Below are 18,647 nucleotides of genomic sequence, written 5' to 3'. Positions count from 1 at the left end.
AATAATTCTTGCATTTAAACTTGTATTCCAAATTAAGATTTAACTTGAAATTTATGTAGATAATTACTGAGAGAATTAGATTTTTGTAGCGTAGTTTACGTGAGATGAGATCACGTGGTGTTACGTGATACGAACCGGCGAATCAGGATGTTGAACCATGAAAACATAGTAAATTCTTAATGTCTTTTTACAAATTTATTATCTTTATTTATTGGCTTTTTACAAAATTTTAAAAGATATTAAAATGTTTGTTCCTTCAAAATAAAAAATTCTTAGAACTAACGTTTGTTAACATTTTTGATGTGTATACTGTATGTTGTCGTCAATAAAGTCTGCTTGGCGAGATTTGCGCCAGTGAAACTGAAAAGTACCTCAGAAACTAAACATAAAGATTAAGTAAATAAATCTGAAGAATTTTTTTAAGGAATGAGCTGAGAGCATGAAAAATTAAAATGTATTTTAGAAAAAATATACAACAGTTCCTGAGAAGGATTTACAGGCATCCTTAAAAGTTTCATATTTAATTGCAAAAAATTTAAAGCCTCATACAATTGGAGAATCGATCATTCTTCCTTCAGCAATTAAATTGACATCATTTATGCATGCAGAAAAATATAGTAACGATTTAAAAACAATAGCATTAAAAAAAGATACTGTTTCTCACCAAATTTTTGTCATATCAGACACTATAGAATACAAAATCCAGTCTTCACTATAAAACTTGATGAAACTACCGACATTACTAAAATGTTTCAATTCATCGTTTATGTGAGATATGTTTTTGAAAACGACGGAGTAGAATATTTTTTATGTTGTAATATTTGGGAAGGAAAAGCAACTGGAGAGAAAATATTTGAAATTATTAACAGACATTTTGAAACAAATAATCTTACCTAGACACACTGTGTCGCAGTTTGTACTAATGTAAGCTTTTAAAACTAAGCCAATACTTTGGCAAGGAGAATTGAACAAAAAAAAAAAAAAAAAAGAAAAAAGAAAAAAAAGAAAAAAAGAAAAAAAAAAAGAAACATGCTTTTCACAATTTACCAAAGAAAATAATACAGATTTCTTGTTTTCTTGTTTAAAACAACATCGAAAAATTTCCAAATAAGGAATTAGGTTGGATCTGTGACCCATTTTGCCTTTGGTATTTTCAATTCCAATGTATCTCTAAATGAAAAAGAACAATTAATTCATATTTTAAGTGACGGAATACTGTGTGTTAAGTCTCTAACTTGCCAAAAATTTTAGTTCATTGGAAACTAATATGTCGATTTAAAAGGAATGAAAGTAAATTAGTATTACGTTTCTTACATAAAATTGTACAATAAACCATAAGCTTAGATTTAAAACTTCTAAAATGCTTATGTTACATTTTTCTGTTATATAAGGTGTATAGTGGATTTCTCACTGAAATAGAAATAATTTTGCTATTGAATTAACATGGAGAACTTTTTTATTGAAATATTTTTTCTCTGTGACATTAGTTGCATCTACTACAAAATAAAGATTAAAGAACTGTTTTTAAAACATTTTGAATTTGTTGTACATATTGATCTATGAAGCACTAGATTAGTGAGTTTTTATTACATTATTGACAAATATAGTTTTTAACCCTTTAACTGCCTAAGACGTGTTTAAACGTTTTTGGAATTTCTTTAAAAATGCTTAAGACGTCTTTACACGAATTTCAAATCGCACGAAAAATGCTTAAGACGTGTATACACGAAGCCCGAATTTCGCGAAGATTGCTTAAGACGTGTTTAGACGACGCGATCTGGTCTTCCTTCCCCTACCTTTCTGCAGGCGGCTGTCAGTTGACACAAAGGTCTTAATAGGGTGTGAAGTCTCTTTGAAAAGAGCACTTTAGGAAAAAGTCCTTAGAGTGAAGTATCTTTGTCAGACAGCAGGTATGTATTATCTGTCTGCCGACTAAAAGTTTGCAAAAGAAGATAAATTGTTTTACAATTGTTTGCCTTGTGGTACTTTATACAAATGAAAGTCAAAGAGGATCCGACGTTGTTATAGTACATTGCCGAATTTTAGTAGAAACAAGAGAAAATAAGAATTGTAACGGAGGACGCCTTTATGCCTACATTTTACGGGAAGTTCGGTCCAAAACTAGCGACAGTTTTAAAGGGATTCGCAGAAAATCACTCGACAGGCTAAGGGTTAAACAATCAAAAAATTTTCAGCGGAGATAATTATTTGTCAAATATGAATGTGTTTTCAAAGAGGAAATAAATAATAAGTGATAAAAAGAAAATTCAGTTAGAACATTCACATCTCTAACAAAGTAATTTGCTTTGATTTAATCTTTATAATACAATTTATTTTAAAATGATAAGGCAAAATCCAATGTGAAAGGTTATGCGAAGATTACGATGTACCTAGAGTATTCAGCATTTCGTATAATCCTATAACCAGACAATAATAATATTAAAATAAATTTTATCTGAATGAAGTTTTCTTATTACAGAAACAGTAAAATTATGCAATTACATAAACGCATACATTTTCAGACAATATACTTAATACTGTTTACAAGCGCAAGCCAAAGTTCTGTTTATATTACTTCTCGCCCTTCAGCGCATGCTCAAGAATAACCATCCAGGCGAAACTAGTCGATTTGTCCATGACGTCAAAAATTCGAAAAGTGGGGTAGGATTTGGAAATACGCCATCTAGCTACTGATGCGGTTGCCAGGTGCAGGAAGGAGAAAGGTGGATACGTTGTAAGATCGAATGTCCACAATTTGTAATTCGCCATTGAAATACTAATTTACTTTTTTCTCTTTTTGATAACGCTATTGATTTTACAGTTTCGGAATTGCTCAGTGACAAAAAGTCTGCAATTGAATTTTTTCAAAAAAAGATCTTATTCATGATAGAAAATTACGTTTGAACAATCATAAGATGAAATTATGCTTTAGCTATATAACTCGGTAGAGAAATGGCGGTGCAGGAATGAAACCTGTAATGAGAAGAAAGAATTAATAAGTCAAAATTGGTTTGAAGAATCGAAAATCCCCTTCCTTACAGCCGTTAGGTTCATCTATTTTTGGTGTCAGTAATTGACATCTGTTGAATTTTGTGAACTCCAGCTCAAGATGAACCACAATACAGTTACATGCGAGAGGTGTGTGCCGCAGCTTATCGGCGGATGTGACAAAATTACTATAGTAGACGAAAGCCTTTTCAGTTAAAAGAAAGAATAATGTTGGACGTGTTCTTTCGCCACAATGTTTTTTCGGCGGATTATGCAGAGAATCGAATGAATGTTTCTTGTTCGCTGTTCCAGATCGATCGGCGAAAACCTTACTGAACATCATAAAGCAAAATATCGCAGAAGGAAGCGTTATTTATACTGACTGCTGGAAATCATGCAAGTCGGATGAACTGGAAGATGCCGGTTTTGAACACTTTACTATCAAGCACAACTACAATTTTGCGAAACCGGGAAAGTGGGTGTCATACACAAACAGTAGATGTGTTAAAAAAATGCCCATTTGGACGTAATTTAAAATCTGAAACCATTTAGATTTTTTCCCCTTTAATGTCGCTATATGCTTCATCCTTCATTTCTTGCTCTTTCTCAGACAGTTTACCAGCTACTTCCTTCATTTCTTTATCCTCTGATTCTTCACATGCCACTACTGTCATTTCCTATCTTCTATTTTGGCGACAGTTTTCTTTCTAAGCTCGACGATGTAGTATCTAATCTTGTTTTGCTCCCCTTCTATCTGTTTGAGTTGCAGCTTTTTTTCTCCCACTATTATTTCTTCTTGACCCACTTTTATTTCCCTCACTAGCTTTTCATGTCCCGCCTTGATTCGTTTCAGTCCAGCTTTTACAACCTACAGGTCCATAACTAACATGCTGTGAAGCCTTCATTTCTTTCGCCATGGCTTCCTTTTGTAGGCGAGTTACTGACACAAGTTGTTGCTTCTACGGGTTCGTGGATTTGGAATAATTAACAACACTTGAAGAATCAAAAAACAATTTATTCACCAGTATTATACAGGATAATTCCGAAGACACGTTTACAGTGGTCAAAAAACCACCATAAACACGCTGAAACGATCAACAACAATTTTCAGGATATAATGGTCAAGAACTAAAATACAGCTACTGACTCGAACGATCGCTCTCAAGCTAATCTCTTAATTCAAAACACTACTACCATCTCCCAGGATATAGCTTGAACCCATCTTCGAGAAAACCGCTAAGAATGCGTTCTAGAATGTTCTCGCTCCGCTTTGCTGTGAAGCTATCACACCGCAACTGGGCATTTTGAACAATATGAAATACGAGTGCAGATAACTTCAATACACCTAGATTTTGACAGTTCGTTTAAGAAAAAAAGCAAGCGCAATCCTGTCACTAAAATAATACAAACGTAGGTGACACCTGGAGCAGATGCTAATGTTATTAATGCATAAATTATGAATTTATATTAATATTTTTAATAAAAAACGCAATATTTTCTTTAACTCGTTTAATAAAGTACTTGTAACATACTGACCTATTTTAAAGTTGTAGAATTATTAACAATGTAAAAGTTGTTCAAGTGCTGCTAAGCCTAATATTTGTAGTATAGCAGCCATATTTGCTTACATTTGAAAATTGGCAGAATACTCAATTAAGTCAGTTTCTGCACCTTCAGTGTCTTCTTGCCGAATGGAACAAAATAGTAGACTTTCAATTTTGTGGAACCAAAAACATGCCTTCCTGCCCACTGGCCGAATTGCTTGTCTTCGCGTAGAAACTCTTAACTACAAAAATTGTTTTTTTCTAACTGCATTTAGTGTCTTATATTTTCAATATGCCTTGCGCGAATTAAATGAAAACGAAATGTATATGTAATGAAAGTCGAGAAAATAAGTTTAAACGAAATGCAGCAAAAATTATTATAATTTAATATTCCGTGGCAGGACATGTGTACACGATTTTTACTACAGTGGAACCTCTATATCCGAGATAAGTATGAGCAAAAAATTTGTCCCTAAATACGAGCAATGAACCACGTTGTCGGTATGCGTGGCGGCGTTTCCCGATCCGACTCGACGAAGCCCTTAGTCAGATTACTCAGTGTTCGAGTTTGTGCACTTGTGAGTCAATTGTTTATTACATTTAACGTGAAAGTAATTATTTCACGATAACTCCCAAACAGATTGTTGCCTCAGACTGAGCTGTAAAGAAAAATAAGGAAGCCATGGCCGTTAAAATTTAGAAACCATAGGTAAACAAGACGGTGTAAGAGTGACGGAACTGGAGACTCACGACATCGACAATTTGCACTATCCTCAAGCAGGAAGAAATTAAGAAACGATGTAGCCAAAGGGGGGAGGAGTTACCGTTACTTCCAAACACCTAATGTTGAGCTCTTGTTGGTGTGCACGAACGAGACGCAGTTAAAAGGTCCGTTGTCGGAAGCTTATAGTAGTGCATCACGAGTATATTATTTATGAGTTTTGTTAGAAAAATTGATTTTTATGTTGATATTTTTGAGGGCGGGGAACGGAATAATTGGATTTCCATTATTTTCAAAATAGAAGTTTCTAGATTCATGAAATTCGCTTTACGAGCTCAGTGCTGGAACGAATTGAACTCATATCTCGAGGTTCCACTGCATTAGGAAATTACGTAAATTTCTAGGATCGAAAAACAGCGTCAAAACTGGCAGGTAGTCAAAAGAAGCAGATCGGCTGTAAGTTTTTCGTCAGAACTGTACAAAAGACAAAACATTAAAAAGTAATAACACCACACAAAACGAACAAAAGATAATTTATTTACATAAAACTGACAACACAAACAGAACAGTATCGTCTTTAAGCTTCATCTTCCATACATGAGGCATTTCATTCAGATCTCATTCAGTGTTGTGGAAAATGCAATAACAGTGGCCTCAAAGCTGCATTACAGCGACTACGGCTGCGCCAACTTTGCTCTTCTTGGCTAGAATTTTCAGACATCACTGACTCAATCTGCTAATGCAATTAAAAAATCAACTATTTCTTTGTCTTCGTTTCTCCCTCTCTCATTTCTTCTTTACAAGTTAAACGACATCACTGATTTTGAGCGAAAGAAAAATGTTTGCTTGGCTTCGCTTTTCTAATGGCAGAACGACCATTTTAGATTTTAAACAGGTTCTGCTCCACATATGCCGTATTAAAGGAAATCGATCTTGACATAAAAATATTGATTTTCACTCTTACAGAAAAAGTGTCAATCATTTTTATGAAATAAATAGTTTAACGATTTAAAGTTCATCAACATGGCATAAGCCTCGTGGATCTTTTCAATCTTGGAAGCATCGCAGTATGGAAGTTTAAAAATTCCGATATTTATGGAGTAAGACGTGGTTGGCACTTCATACTGTGCTCCCTTTCCCAAAATATTTCCTAAAGACAGAAAAAACCTTGATTAGTATTATTATAATTTTTATAATAAATGAAATAAAACTATTAAATTTAAAATGTTTAAGCAGAACATATACTTACACCACACCTTTCAGAACAGTAAAATACACTAACACAACCTTGACAAGCTACTAATGCCTGTTTGGGACAAACTGCACACTTACAATTCAAGAGAAGGTCAACTACCTAAAAATACACAAAAAAAATTATGTAAGAAAACTACACACAAAATGTTGCATTACTTCTGCGGAAATAAATTATATTTAAAGCTACATACATTTACTACTAAACTACATACTAAAACTTTTTCTCGGAAGAATAAAAAGGGAAAGAGAGTGGAACCTACAGGAATGAGATAAAAATTCTTAAACAAGCTGTACGAACTAGATAAATCCTGTTTTATATGTTAATCGAGATTGCTGCAAACGTACATATAAATTGGAGGAGTAATTAATCATAAAACAGTTGTTGGCTCTCAGGTAGCGTCTTCCGAGTTTCATCTAATTACTTACAGCTAATAACAGAAAAAACTGATTATCGTAAAATCAGCAGTCACAGCTGCAAAGAAGACTACAGCTTTTCTACTTAATATCTCTTAGGAGAATCATTAACCCGTCGACATACAAATAAAATATGCGTCGACGCATCCGAAGAATACCATTTAATTTGGCTCAACTGTGGGCACTCATGTTCAAGCTTAGAAACAGAACGTTTTATTTTCAAATTTACATTGCTGTATAACAATAACATACTGTGTGGCGTTGGTCGAAGACAGCTCTTGACGTCTCGGAGACGTCAAATTCTACAATGGCATATGAAATGAATGACATCTCTCGGACGTCTTTATTTTATGTCAAGAGATTAAAAATAGGATATACAAAAACAACAGGACTGTGCAACTGCGATGAGCATTTCCTAGATATTTATTAGGAATTGAACTCGAATTGTCAATCATTACTGAGTTTCTACTGAAATTTACCCTGACCAAACACAAATTATTAAATTAAGTATAACCAAGTGAATAGTTACATTTACTTCAACATACAATGGAATTAATAATTTTACTAATAAATAAAAATATAACAAATATGCATTCAAACATTCAAATTTATAGTTGCTAGAAAGTGAGTAATGCTACGATATTTATTTTGCAAAAGGAACTTATAGTAGTGCATCACTCGTGGTGAATACTATTCTGACTTCAAAATAAAACAAGTTCGATTTATAATAGATTAAAAGAGTGTATAATTATTAATTACAACACACAATGCAAAACAGCTCGTCGTTCGTCTGCTAAGATTGGGTGAGATATGAGGTAAAATACTTTTTGCAAAGAAAAAAAAATGAAGCCTACAGTAAATCTTCATTTTCGTTTCAACAATGACAATTTTTAGTGTATTAACCTTCTCAGCGTTACGAACGGATTTTTCTTCCGTATTAACAGATGGCTTTCCAAATCGTCTCACACGGATTATTTCGCCAGCTTTTGATGAATACGAAAGCGTTTCAAACAATTTTTTTGCCTTACATTTTCCGTCTCGAAATCGTTGACGACGGAATATTCTGTACTGTCGTTCCCTCCGACCACCTGTCGCGCTTAATTGGTAGTGGGGAAACAGCGATCGTTAGAGAAAGATGTTACAATGGGAGAGCCATAAATAAAAACATCAAATCCAGCCGTACCATCTGTCGACCTGAGGGCGATTTTCGGGCCGAAACTGGAAAATACTGGAAAGCCTTCACGCAAACCTTTATGTATGAGAAAAATTTGCGAAGCAAAATTTCTTCTGCAAAAGTAAATGTAATTTGCACAGAACCCATGAATAATTTTTAAAGAATTCGGCATCACCTAATTTACAAATAATTTCTTTTAGCATAGAATAAATACTTAAACAAGTATCTAACAATGACTGTAAAAACCGAGAAATTTGATATAATTTTTGTTTTAGCTGTGCGCATTGATTAAAAATATTATATTTTTTAAAACTATTATAACAGTTCACAAATAGAGTTACTTCAATATATATTTTGAATAATTGTTCTGAAATAAAAATGAGACTTTTGAAATGAGTTCAAATCTTGTAATTCCGTTTCAAACTAATGTGTCATTTATATGTTTGCATCGAAATTCATTTAGTTGTGTGAATACGAAGTATGGACATTTTATTATTGAAATATGAGGACAAGGTGCGTTTCCTTAAAGAAAAATTCGCTTTACTCTTCTGATTTCTCGTTTAAAGCGAACTACTGAGAAACTTCCTTGGCATGATATGAAAATCATTCACAAATAATATCGTATTTGATTAGATCGCTTTTTGGCGTTGATAAAATAAAGTAGTGAAAGTACATGAAATCGTATGATGAATTTTTTACACTAAGCAAATTACTTCCGTTTTAGTGAAAGTGTTATCGAATAAAAGGGTCCGGACGATATTTGACTATGAATATTTTACTGTTATGAAGATGTGTTTATTTCCAAATTTCGAAACGGTTGGGACATAAAATTCTCAGCAGGTAAGAGTAAATAATTATGAAAAATAGTTGTTAGTAGTAAAGATATGAAAATAGCTATTTATAAAATCGTCGCAAGCATTATACGAAGGTGGAAAAAATATGATAGTGATCTGGGTGATGCAAAAAATTTCGAAAAAGGAAATATTTCGGATTATTTGTTTATATCAAGATTTGAAATGACACAATTAGATGCTCAGGTGAAGATAGACAACTTTATGGAGGACTTTGGGGGATAAGAAAACAATTTGTTATTTACGACTACGGTTAATTAAAACAAAGGAGGGCTGTCTCTGTATGGGAAGGGTTGCCTTCTTGGAATACTTTTTAAAGAAAACTGGCTCGTATTCACGTTACAAGTGGGAAAACTCAATTCCAGATCAAACTACTAGTGTTCAGTGACGTTACTGCTCGGCCGCTAGTGGACGTTATTTATAATTAAGGACTGCTGAGCTATGTTAAATTAGGTACTGATTACTCTTTTATTTTTAAATTCAGTAGTTAATACTTATGACTCTTTTACTAGAAAGGGCAAATATATGCATGTATTTCTTGAAATCAGTTTTCCCATCTTATTAACATTTTATGTGCAGTTTTTATGGCATCCTTCCTTCAAGTCCACTCAAATAATTTCACAGCCTAAGAACAAAATAGAATTATTTAAAATTTAATATCTATGCTTCGTTTGAAATATTTCTCTTTGGTTTGGTTTACTTGAAAAGCGCTCGAAGGCTATCTGCCAAAGGAGGGAGACCTTCATGGAGAACTGCCTAAGAGAAAATTGCTTCTATACATGTTACACAATGGAAAAATCACGAAAACGTCCATGCAGCCAGCCCGTTCGCTGGGATTCGAATCGAACTACCAGTGTTTAGAAATTTTACTGCTTGGCCGTTGGTGGGCGTATCACTTTTTGGGATAATTATCATAATATTATATGTTTTAATAGGCTTTAATAACAATCAATGCTTACTATTGTGATTTACATTTCCAGTGATGTTAATCTTGTAATTAATACTCTTAGCTCTGTGCCTAAGAGCAGTAAAGCTTCAACTGAGAACTTTTTAAGCGGAACTGGCTTATATTTCCGAAATTAATACAAATGTGGTAATATTATTCTTGTCACTGTCAATGATACCAATCGTACGATTTGGTATTTACTTTGGGAGCAAAAATTCATTAAGAAAGAAATCAATTTGGGGACAAATAAAAAAGAATTGATGAAATAAGTATTATAAAAAAGGAAAATTATTTTATATCTGGATCATTTGTTACCATTTACTTTATGTTTTAATATCTTTTCATATTTTATTTCAGTATTGCTTTATTAATTCTTAAATATTTTGTAAAATGCGAAAAATTTGTGAAATTCATATTTTCTTTCAATTCTAAATATAATTTTCTTTCCCAGTTCTAAAAATGTATTCTTTATACTATAGAGTAACAAAAAGATACAGTATTCACTAAATCAGTGTGCAATTAGCGTTAATTAAAGTGCATTTTGATAGTAGATTCCTGATAGTTGTAATGTACACATGCTTCAAAAAGATTGCACGACTAAACAATTTTTTCACCTTTCTGGGCAGAACCATGGCTACAATTTCAAATAAATAAATAAATATAAAATAGGCCCGAGCACAACAGTTTTCGGTTTTTTGACTCATTTTATTACAAATGTATGAAGCAAATTTCTTTTCGTTCTGCAAAAGAAAGAAATATGTCAATGAATAATATGTTTTTCATTGTGCTGTTATTAGAATAAGAAATCCATAAAAAAGTTCCGTTCTGCAAAAGAAAGAAATATGTCAATGAATAATATGTTTTTCATTGTGCTGTTATTAGAATAAGAAATCCATACTCGTCTGACGAAAATTAACTGATATATATTTTTAATCAAAATTTTGCAGGAGAGATTTCAAATATTACTTTCAAGCACTAACTACACAGAAGTTGCATTTTTAAGTTTTTAAACGCAGTTTTCGATCGTTTCAGCATCGTTTATAAATGCTAGGAACTGTCTTATTTCTCTAAATTTTCTTTAGCAAGGTAAGAAACAACACATTCTATGGCACTTTTTTCGCACAATCGCTTTGCAGACACTTAAATTTAAAATAAGTCTCTCATGCATTCGTAGACGAAATAGTCCATAACTGAAAACCTAATTTTATTCAGTTAATTTCTTACATTAAAATCATAACCGCTTGTACTCTTTTTAAGATGTTCCCGGATAAATAGGCTTTATTCTAAAATAGAAATGATAAAATCATTTGAGATATAATTTTTCCTTCTCAAAACAAACTATATATTTCGCCAAAATATAATCGGCAATCATTTTAGAGCTATGAAATAAATTCAAGAAGACGAATAAATATTTTTAAATTCATTCAGTTGTATAAGAAAGTAAATAACGGCAGCACAACATTATAATGCATCATCATAATATCAGCTGAGAGCTGTAAAAAATTTCATTCCTACTAAATGGTTTATATAACTCTCCTTTTATAAAAGCTCGAAAACGAGAATATATATATATCATGTGCATTTGGGGAATTGACGTATTAACCCCTTGGGTACATTTGACGTCTGAGACGCGTCATTCACTTTTTTCTCCTAGGAGTGGTTGACGTGTCTAAGATGTCAAACCAAAAATTAAACTCTTGGGTACATTTAACGTCTGAGAGACGACATTCACTTGTTTTCCCTAGGAGCGGATGACATGTCTAAAACGTTATTTGAGGCTATGCACAATTCTGTTCATTTCATTGTAGCTTGTATCAGTTATAATAGAAGAGGCAATTACAGTATTTCGGTGAACATTATTTGCGATACACTGCCCCATTATATCAAAAGCAAGGAATATATTTTATGATAGTGATAGCAAAAGTGACTTTGAGAAATCTAAAGAAGAATTGTTTAGTGATCCTGAAATTGACAATTACAATGAAATACAAAGCGAAGGCGATGAAGACGATATTGAACTAGAAAATGATGACAATTGTAATATAATATCAAGGTTTCGAAGACGCACAAGACGTCTATTGAGCAGTGATAGTGAATCTTCTCGTGAATCAGTATCAGAGGAATGGAGGAAGAAGAAAATGTAGCCGATATAAAAAGTTTTTCTGAAATATCTGGAATTAATCCTTTGAGCCTGCAGAGACTAGGTAGTAATCCTACGCCTTTAGATGTTTTGAAAAAAGTCTTCAATGAAGATTTTTGAGACACTATAGTAGGAGAGACGAATAGATATGCCAGACAAGGGATACAAAAAGAAGGTTGTGTGTGAAAAAAAAAAAAAAAAAAAAAAAAAAAAAGGTTCCTGTAAGTTCTGATGAAATGAAGGCTTATATTGCATTATGCATTATGTCGCACATGAAGAAGCCAAAAATGCATATGTATTGGTCAAAGCGATATGCAATAAGTACTCCAATTTTTGCCAGCACTATGGCACGCGATAGGCTTTTGATATTTCAAGCTTTCTACATTTTGCGGATAATGAAGAGGAAAATAAAGATGACAGAATAAGAAAGATTAGAAATATAGTGTATTACCTAAATACTAAATTTTGTTACATTTATACTCCTAAAGTGAAGTAGCTATTGATGAATCGCAACCAAAAATTATATCCGTTCCACATGCAAAAGTTTTCTCAAATAAATCCGTACCCAAGGGGTTAAAGGCATTGTTGTATGTGATATAAATATTTCCTTGTTATTTTATGAAATAACAAGCAAAGCTGGAGCCCATTGAAATACCCTGTAGAATTTTAACAAATTGTTTTATAGGATACAAATATGCACATGCTTTTTATGAAATATGCAAACCTCATGCAAATATAATTCTGCTTTATTAAAATTAACGATTATGAAATTAATTTTAATATAAATATATTACTCTACATAAAGAAATCTGAAGGCATCTTTATTCCCATTATTTTTTTATTATTATCGTCGGAAAAAAATAATAACAGTATTTTTCTTATAAATACGACCTGTGAAACTTTTTATCCTCCTTGCTTCAGTTTTTCTTATGACAAGTTATACGCACTTTCTTTAACTTGTTCATATAAGACCCATTTATTTTAAATACTTTTCTAAAACGTTTTATAAAAAATAAGAAAATAATGCTAGTGCAAAAGATTTGGTTGAAAAGTTATGTAAAACTGGATTCAGTACCCAAAACAATAAATAAAAAATGAAAACAGATTTTATATTAGGTCCAAATGGGCATTTTTTTTTTTCTTTCATTTACAGACACATACATGTTTCGAGAGCATTTGGGTTAACGCCACTTTGGGTTAAAAATATTTAGAAACAGCATATCATTAGAATTTCTGATACACAGGCTCGCAGGCTGTAGACAAAAATGTTTTATTCCTTACAGTGTTGCCACTGCTCGCTTTGAAACTGTTGAGATTTTTAATCAAAAATCCGGTAAAGTTTTACAGAATATGAAATAGACAATAAAAAAATATTCCGGATTCGGCCTTCTAAGTGTCCTTGTTCGGGTGGAGGACTATGTGATCCAAAATTTGATGACTCTAGGTAACGTTGTTTTTCTGCAATGCGAAAAACATACATACGTTCATGCAGATTCTCATTATTTAGTTTCTTTAAATAAATACAGCGTGATAATATTTGGTGGCAACAGTTTGAAAAGTGATTCGGGCATTTAAAGTGATTCGACGCAAACTGCTGTTTCGAAACTAATACCCCTTCTGTACTAACACTCATTTGGATTTTAAAAAGGAATTATAAAATTAAAATAAAATCCAGAAACTTTCAGATTTTATATTACGCCCAAAGAGACTTTTTTTCACGCTTTGTGTGTTACCTTTATTTATTAAATACCAAGTTCTTTGCAATTAAAGCACATAAATTCCAATTCAACAGCAATATCATAAAATATTTAAAAACAGCATATCTTTAGAATTTCCGATAAACAGTCTCGCACGCTGGAGATAAGAATATTTTATTCATTAGTGTTACCAGTGCTCGCTTTGAAACTGTTGAGTTTCCTAATAAAAAATTCGTCTAAGTTTTAGAAAATATGAAAGACATAATAAAACAAATTCGAACTTAAAAATTCCAGTTTCCAGTGTGCATATTCGAGTGAAGGATTACATTATTCTTACTTTGATGGCTCTAGGTACTGTATTTTTAATAATGCAAGACATATATTCATGAAGATACTTAATGATTTAATTTCTTTAAATATACAGGTATTTGGTGGTAACAATTTAAAAGTTGATGCCCCCCCTTTGAGGTAAAAAAAAAAAAAAAAAAAAAAAATTTAAACGAATTTGTAAATATATATATGACTATAAAATCCGTTCTTAAATTTTGCACATATTCTGCACATATTTATTATAAAATTGAAGCATTTTGCAGAAGATTTTCCTACAAAATTGTACTCACAGAAATGCGTTCTTACATTCGGTTGAACGTCTTTCTCTTACGATACTGAGAAAAGTTTAGCCTCTATTTCTAAAAACAGATCAAGTATTTTCAAATATGGTGCATGTTGAAAAGAAGCGGTAATGTAAAACGACTAGAAGAAAGAATAGGACATGCGTTGAAAATTAGGGGAGAGATGATAAGAATGAAAGGCAATGTGCGTTGTCGTCCACGTATTATATATGGTGCCTTTGATGAAAAAGACTTCTTTCCCGCTATCCACGAGTCAGTACCCCTAGACCTATATAACTATTATGTGTTTCTGTTCGTATAGCTGGGCTCCCATTGTAAAATTTAGAATGATGCGAAAGAAAATTCGAAAGTGCAATTTACTTTATAAGTTTTCTAATATCGATATTATCTGCTAATTGTATTAAAATTAGCTAACTACAGAGCACAAGAAATATAGTAAGACTAGAATTCTCTTATTGCGAGTGTCAAGTTTAGTACTGTATGCGAATAAAAGTTTTGAATTGGTTTCGTCTAGTTGAACCTTGCTAATAGCCGAATGATAAAACACTTGCCGATAGTTTGATTTAGGTTCGAACATAGGTCAATGGGATGACGGCATCATAGGTGTTTCGTGCAAAGTCAGTTTCCCTTAGAAAGCCCTTCACGATGGCAGCCCTGGTATGTTTGCAATAAATAGCTCTCTTATATTCTGCAATATCCAAATAGTATAAACTATTTTTTATTGAAAATGAATAAATTACGCGTTTTGTTTTGTAAAAAAAAAGTATCTTGTTGAATTTTAGTTTCTTAGAGAAAAGAAGGAATAAAAGATTATATATTTATTTCTAACTGAGCCAGCCAGCCATGTGAAGAAAACTTAATTTTGCTTCTTTTAGTTGAAGTAGAAATATATTGTGCATTTTGGTGAATAAAAAGGGTTTTACACTTCAATTTTGCCTTAGAATGTCTGTTTTGTATTTTCTTTTACGGAAATTAAAATCTTTAATTTTTTTGTTGCAAACCCTAAATGAGAAAAACATTCTCTGTATAAAAAAATAACAGTCACACATGTACGTAATAATAAATAAATATGATCCTATAGGAAGCAAACCTGTTGCCAAGACTTAAATATTCAGATAGATTATGAATATATTATCCCGGGTATTCGTTGAAATTCTGTTGCTTACTTCTACTTCACTGCATGTTTTATATAATTTCTAATATTCGCACTTTGATCATGTGTATTCTTGAACACATCAATATTCTTGAGAATAATCTAACTGAAAGAAGATGAATCTAATTATGATCAGATCTACACAATTTTATTTTAAAATTCGTTATCATTTGCATTTTTTTAAGCGCAAACATAATTTTTTCCTTTTCATATTTCAAAACTTTCACCATTTACACCCTTTAAAAATAACTGCATATTATTATACTGAAAAATGAAATTGAAGAATGTATAGAATTCTGGGAAATCTTAATTCATTATGTCGAAAACCAAATTATAAATATTTATAAAACTATATGTTTCTGCATTAGGTAACTACACTGAAAGTAATACTGATAGAAAATGTTTAGTAAAACTATCCATTGCCCCTATTTAACTATAATATTTTGAAAAAAAAAAAAAAAATTTCCCAACTGCACGCACAAAACTTATATTCAATAAAACGCATCAAGAGCGTTGGCCCATCCGCGAACGAGCAATAAAGTCTCTATAAGCTCAATAAAGTTTGAATTATGTAACACTGCTGCATATGAATCTACGTACGGTTGTACCTCGTCTTCCCCCGACTAGATACTTAATATGTACTGAAACTAATTGGGCTTCTACTTGAAGTTTAATGGCGGCCCGGCAGCCTTAACAACAGTTTACCATCTAAATATTTCTCTGGAACTACCGATTTTCGGATTACAGTAAGTTCCGCTCCGCTAACAATCAATCTTTAATCCCAGAGTTGTCTATCCGCAAATCTGTCCTAGGTAATTCCCAGTTTCCTCAGAGAATTTTTTTCTGTATAATTAGGTAGCTTTGTTCCTATACATAATTTATTTAACTTCTTAGCTTCCCGCCTTATCGATATCACCTTTCTCGGTTCCTCTTTCGGGTTTCGCTATCAAATTTATCGCTGAAGAAAACAAATTTATGTTCCCTTACCTTCACATTGAAAACATTTCACGATTTTCTTGCTTGTTTGGCCCATGCCCTGAGATTCTAAAATGTTTACCCCTTTGTGTTTCTCCTTTTTGACGCTATTATCCGAACTGAAATTTCCCTTATTTAGTCGCACTAACTTCTTCCCTTGTCTTCTCAATTCATATTTTAGTTCCATTTTGCTTACTTCTTGAGTACTCGCACAATTTCTAGGCATTGTTGCAATATAATGATCCAAGTCGTTTGCCAGATCCGATGGAGATAACCATTTTTCGATTTCTTTTAGCAATATATGGCCTTACCAATTGCGGGTACTTCATCTTTTACTTGATCCACACTCATGAGTTCTCTTAGTTTATCAGAGGTTTTAACTTTTCTGAATTCTGCCACAACCCTAGCTATATGCTGAGTATAAGTTTCCTCATACTTTTCCATAGACCTTTCTAACTTCATGTTGCAATGACGTTGATCTGGAATTTCTTTAATACAGCGGCTTTAATTTTCATAGTTATCTAAATAAATCCTTTTCACCCAGAGTTGAGATCAAACTTTTAACTTTGGCTTTTAAACTCTGCAAAATAATTTTACTCTTTTCTTCAGGAATTTTATATAGATTAAACATCATTTCTGCATGATGGACAAAGAACGGCCATTGCTCGGCTTTTAATGTGAGGTCAAACATAACTCCTTTTATCATTTCTAAATATTTCAGAAAATAATTTCTCACGTTTTCTGAATCTGAAACCCCTTTATCCTCTGAGCCTGGCTTGTTCCCTTCGTTATCCTTTATCATTACTACTACGAAATTTTAGCTCCTTAATTCTGATCTGATGTTCTGTCCCTAATTGTCTTTCCCGAAATTTCATTTCTCTTAACCTTAGCCGTATCTGCTTCTACTTTACACTTTTCTAGCTGTAACTCCATCTCCTTTAATTTGAGCCTGCATTCTTCTTATGTTTTCAGACCATTCCTCTGACATCCCCTACCTTTCCTTTCAGGACCTATATTAACGCCCGCTATTTTAAGGTTATCGATTTTAACATACATCAATAGAATTACCACCTGATTTTACAGCCAAGTATACATATCTCATTATTACTGAATACTTCCATTACTCACTTAACAAACCCAATTATGAAAAATACATATTTCGGATTAAACCATTAAAATATATATCATAACATGACATCAAATCGAAACACACAAAAATTAGTTCAAGTAACTAACTTCAGCAATGAAGATATTTTTTTAAATATTAACCAGTAACATGACTACACAATAAATGACCTAAGAATACAGAATAAATTATCTAAATATTTCACTACTATCTGTAATTCCATTCCTTTGAAATACTAATTTTTTTTATTTTATTATACAATATCTGGGAATAGCTTTGACAAAAAAACAATCTCTCGATTACCTTAGAAATGTACTTTTTACTAATTTCTACTGTTTACTCTCAATATTTTAAGGCTTATGATAGACCAAAATTCTACTTCCGTTATTAATAAAATCATCAACTACAATTTTTTCTTCATTTCCTTTTTTTAACATTATTATTACTAGGAAAGCTCTCGCTTTTTTTTTTTTTTTTTGCTTTCCAAGAAATTAAGAGGGACTTACTTTTGATTTCTATAACAGAGATGCTGGAGATCACGTTGTCATACTGGAAAAATCTCCTCCTTCAATGCACATTAGCACTTGCACATAGCTTAATATGATCACACGTGTTAATCCTATGCACAAATTTTACAGATTTAACATCACTATTTCACAACGCTGATGAATTCGCCACTTTTCAGTACCTCATGCCTTGCAATCATGTGCTTTGTCTCATCCACTCGCACTTTCAATTTGCATCTACAGGTATATATCTCCTTTTTTAACTGTTTCATCGCCGAATAATTCTCCAGCTTTCTTTTGTTGTACAACACTTTATTAATATTTCACTTGTTATTTTCCGCACTATTCACAATACCATACCATTAAGTAGTGAGTAAAACCTACTACCTCATTGTGATTCATCACCTGGGCTCTTGTGATGTTTGTCCTATACAAAATTCTCAGCAACTACTACGGTAATTTTATGTACATCTTCATTAAATTTACACATTGGTATCTACATAGTATCAAATCCATTTTCTTTTTC

The 18,647-nt window shown here is 32.3% G+C and overlaps 1 protein-coding gene across 3 annotated transcripts in view; it reads right to left on the bottom strand.

Moving 5' to 3' along the window:
* Positions 1-5,769: 5,769 nt before the first annotated feature.
* The window catches only part of LOC118203220 (uncharacterized), a 90,448-nt gene continuing 77,570 nt past the window's right edge, over positions 5,770-18,647 (bottom strand). For all 3 annotated transcript variants that reach the window (XM_085810780.1, XM_085810782.1, XM_085810781.1), the window contains exons 3-4: positions 6,503-6,607; positions 5,770-6,403 (exon numbers count right to left, since the gene is read on the bottom strand). In XM_085810780.1, the coding sequence (XP_085666906.1) occupies positions 6,347-6,403; positions 6,503-6,607 (162 nt within the window). In that variant the 3' untranslated portion in view covers positions 5,770-6,346. The remainder of the gene's footprint in view (positions 6,404-6,502; positions 6,608-18,647) is intronic.

This window comes from Stegodyphus dumicola, chromosome 2 (assembly GCF_044657685.1).
Source record: "Stegodyphus dumicola isolate Sdum_Otavi_A_Nest chromosome 2, ASM4465768v1".
In the NCBI taxonomy this organism is placed as follows: Eukaryota; Metazoa; Arthropoda; class Arachnida; order Araneae; family Eresidae; genus Stegodyphus; species Stegodyphus dumicola.
This window is presented reverse-complemented; position numbering and strand designations above follow the sequence as displayed.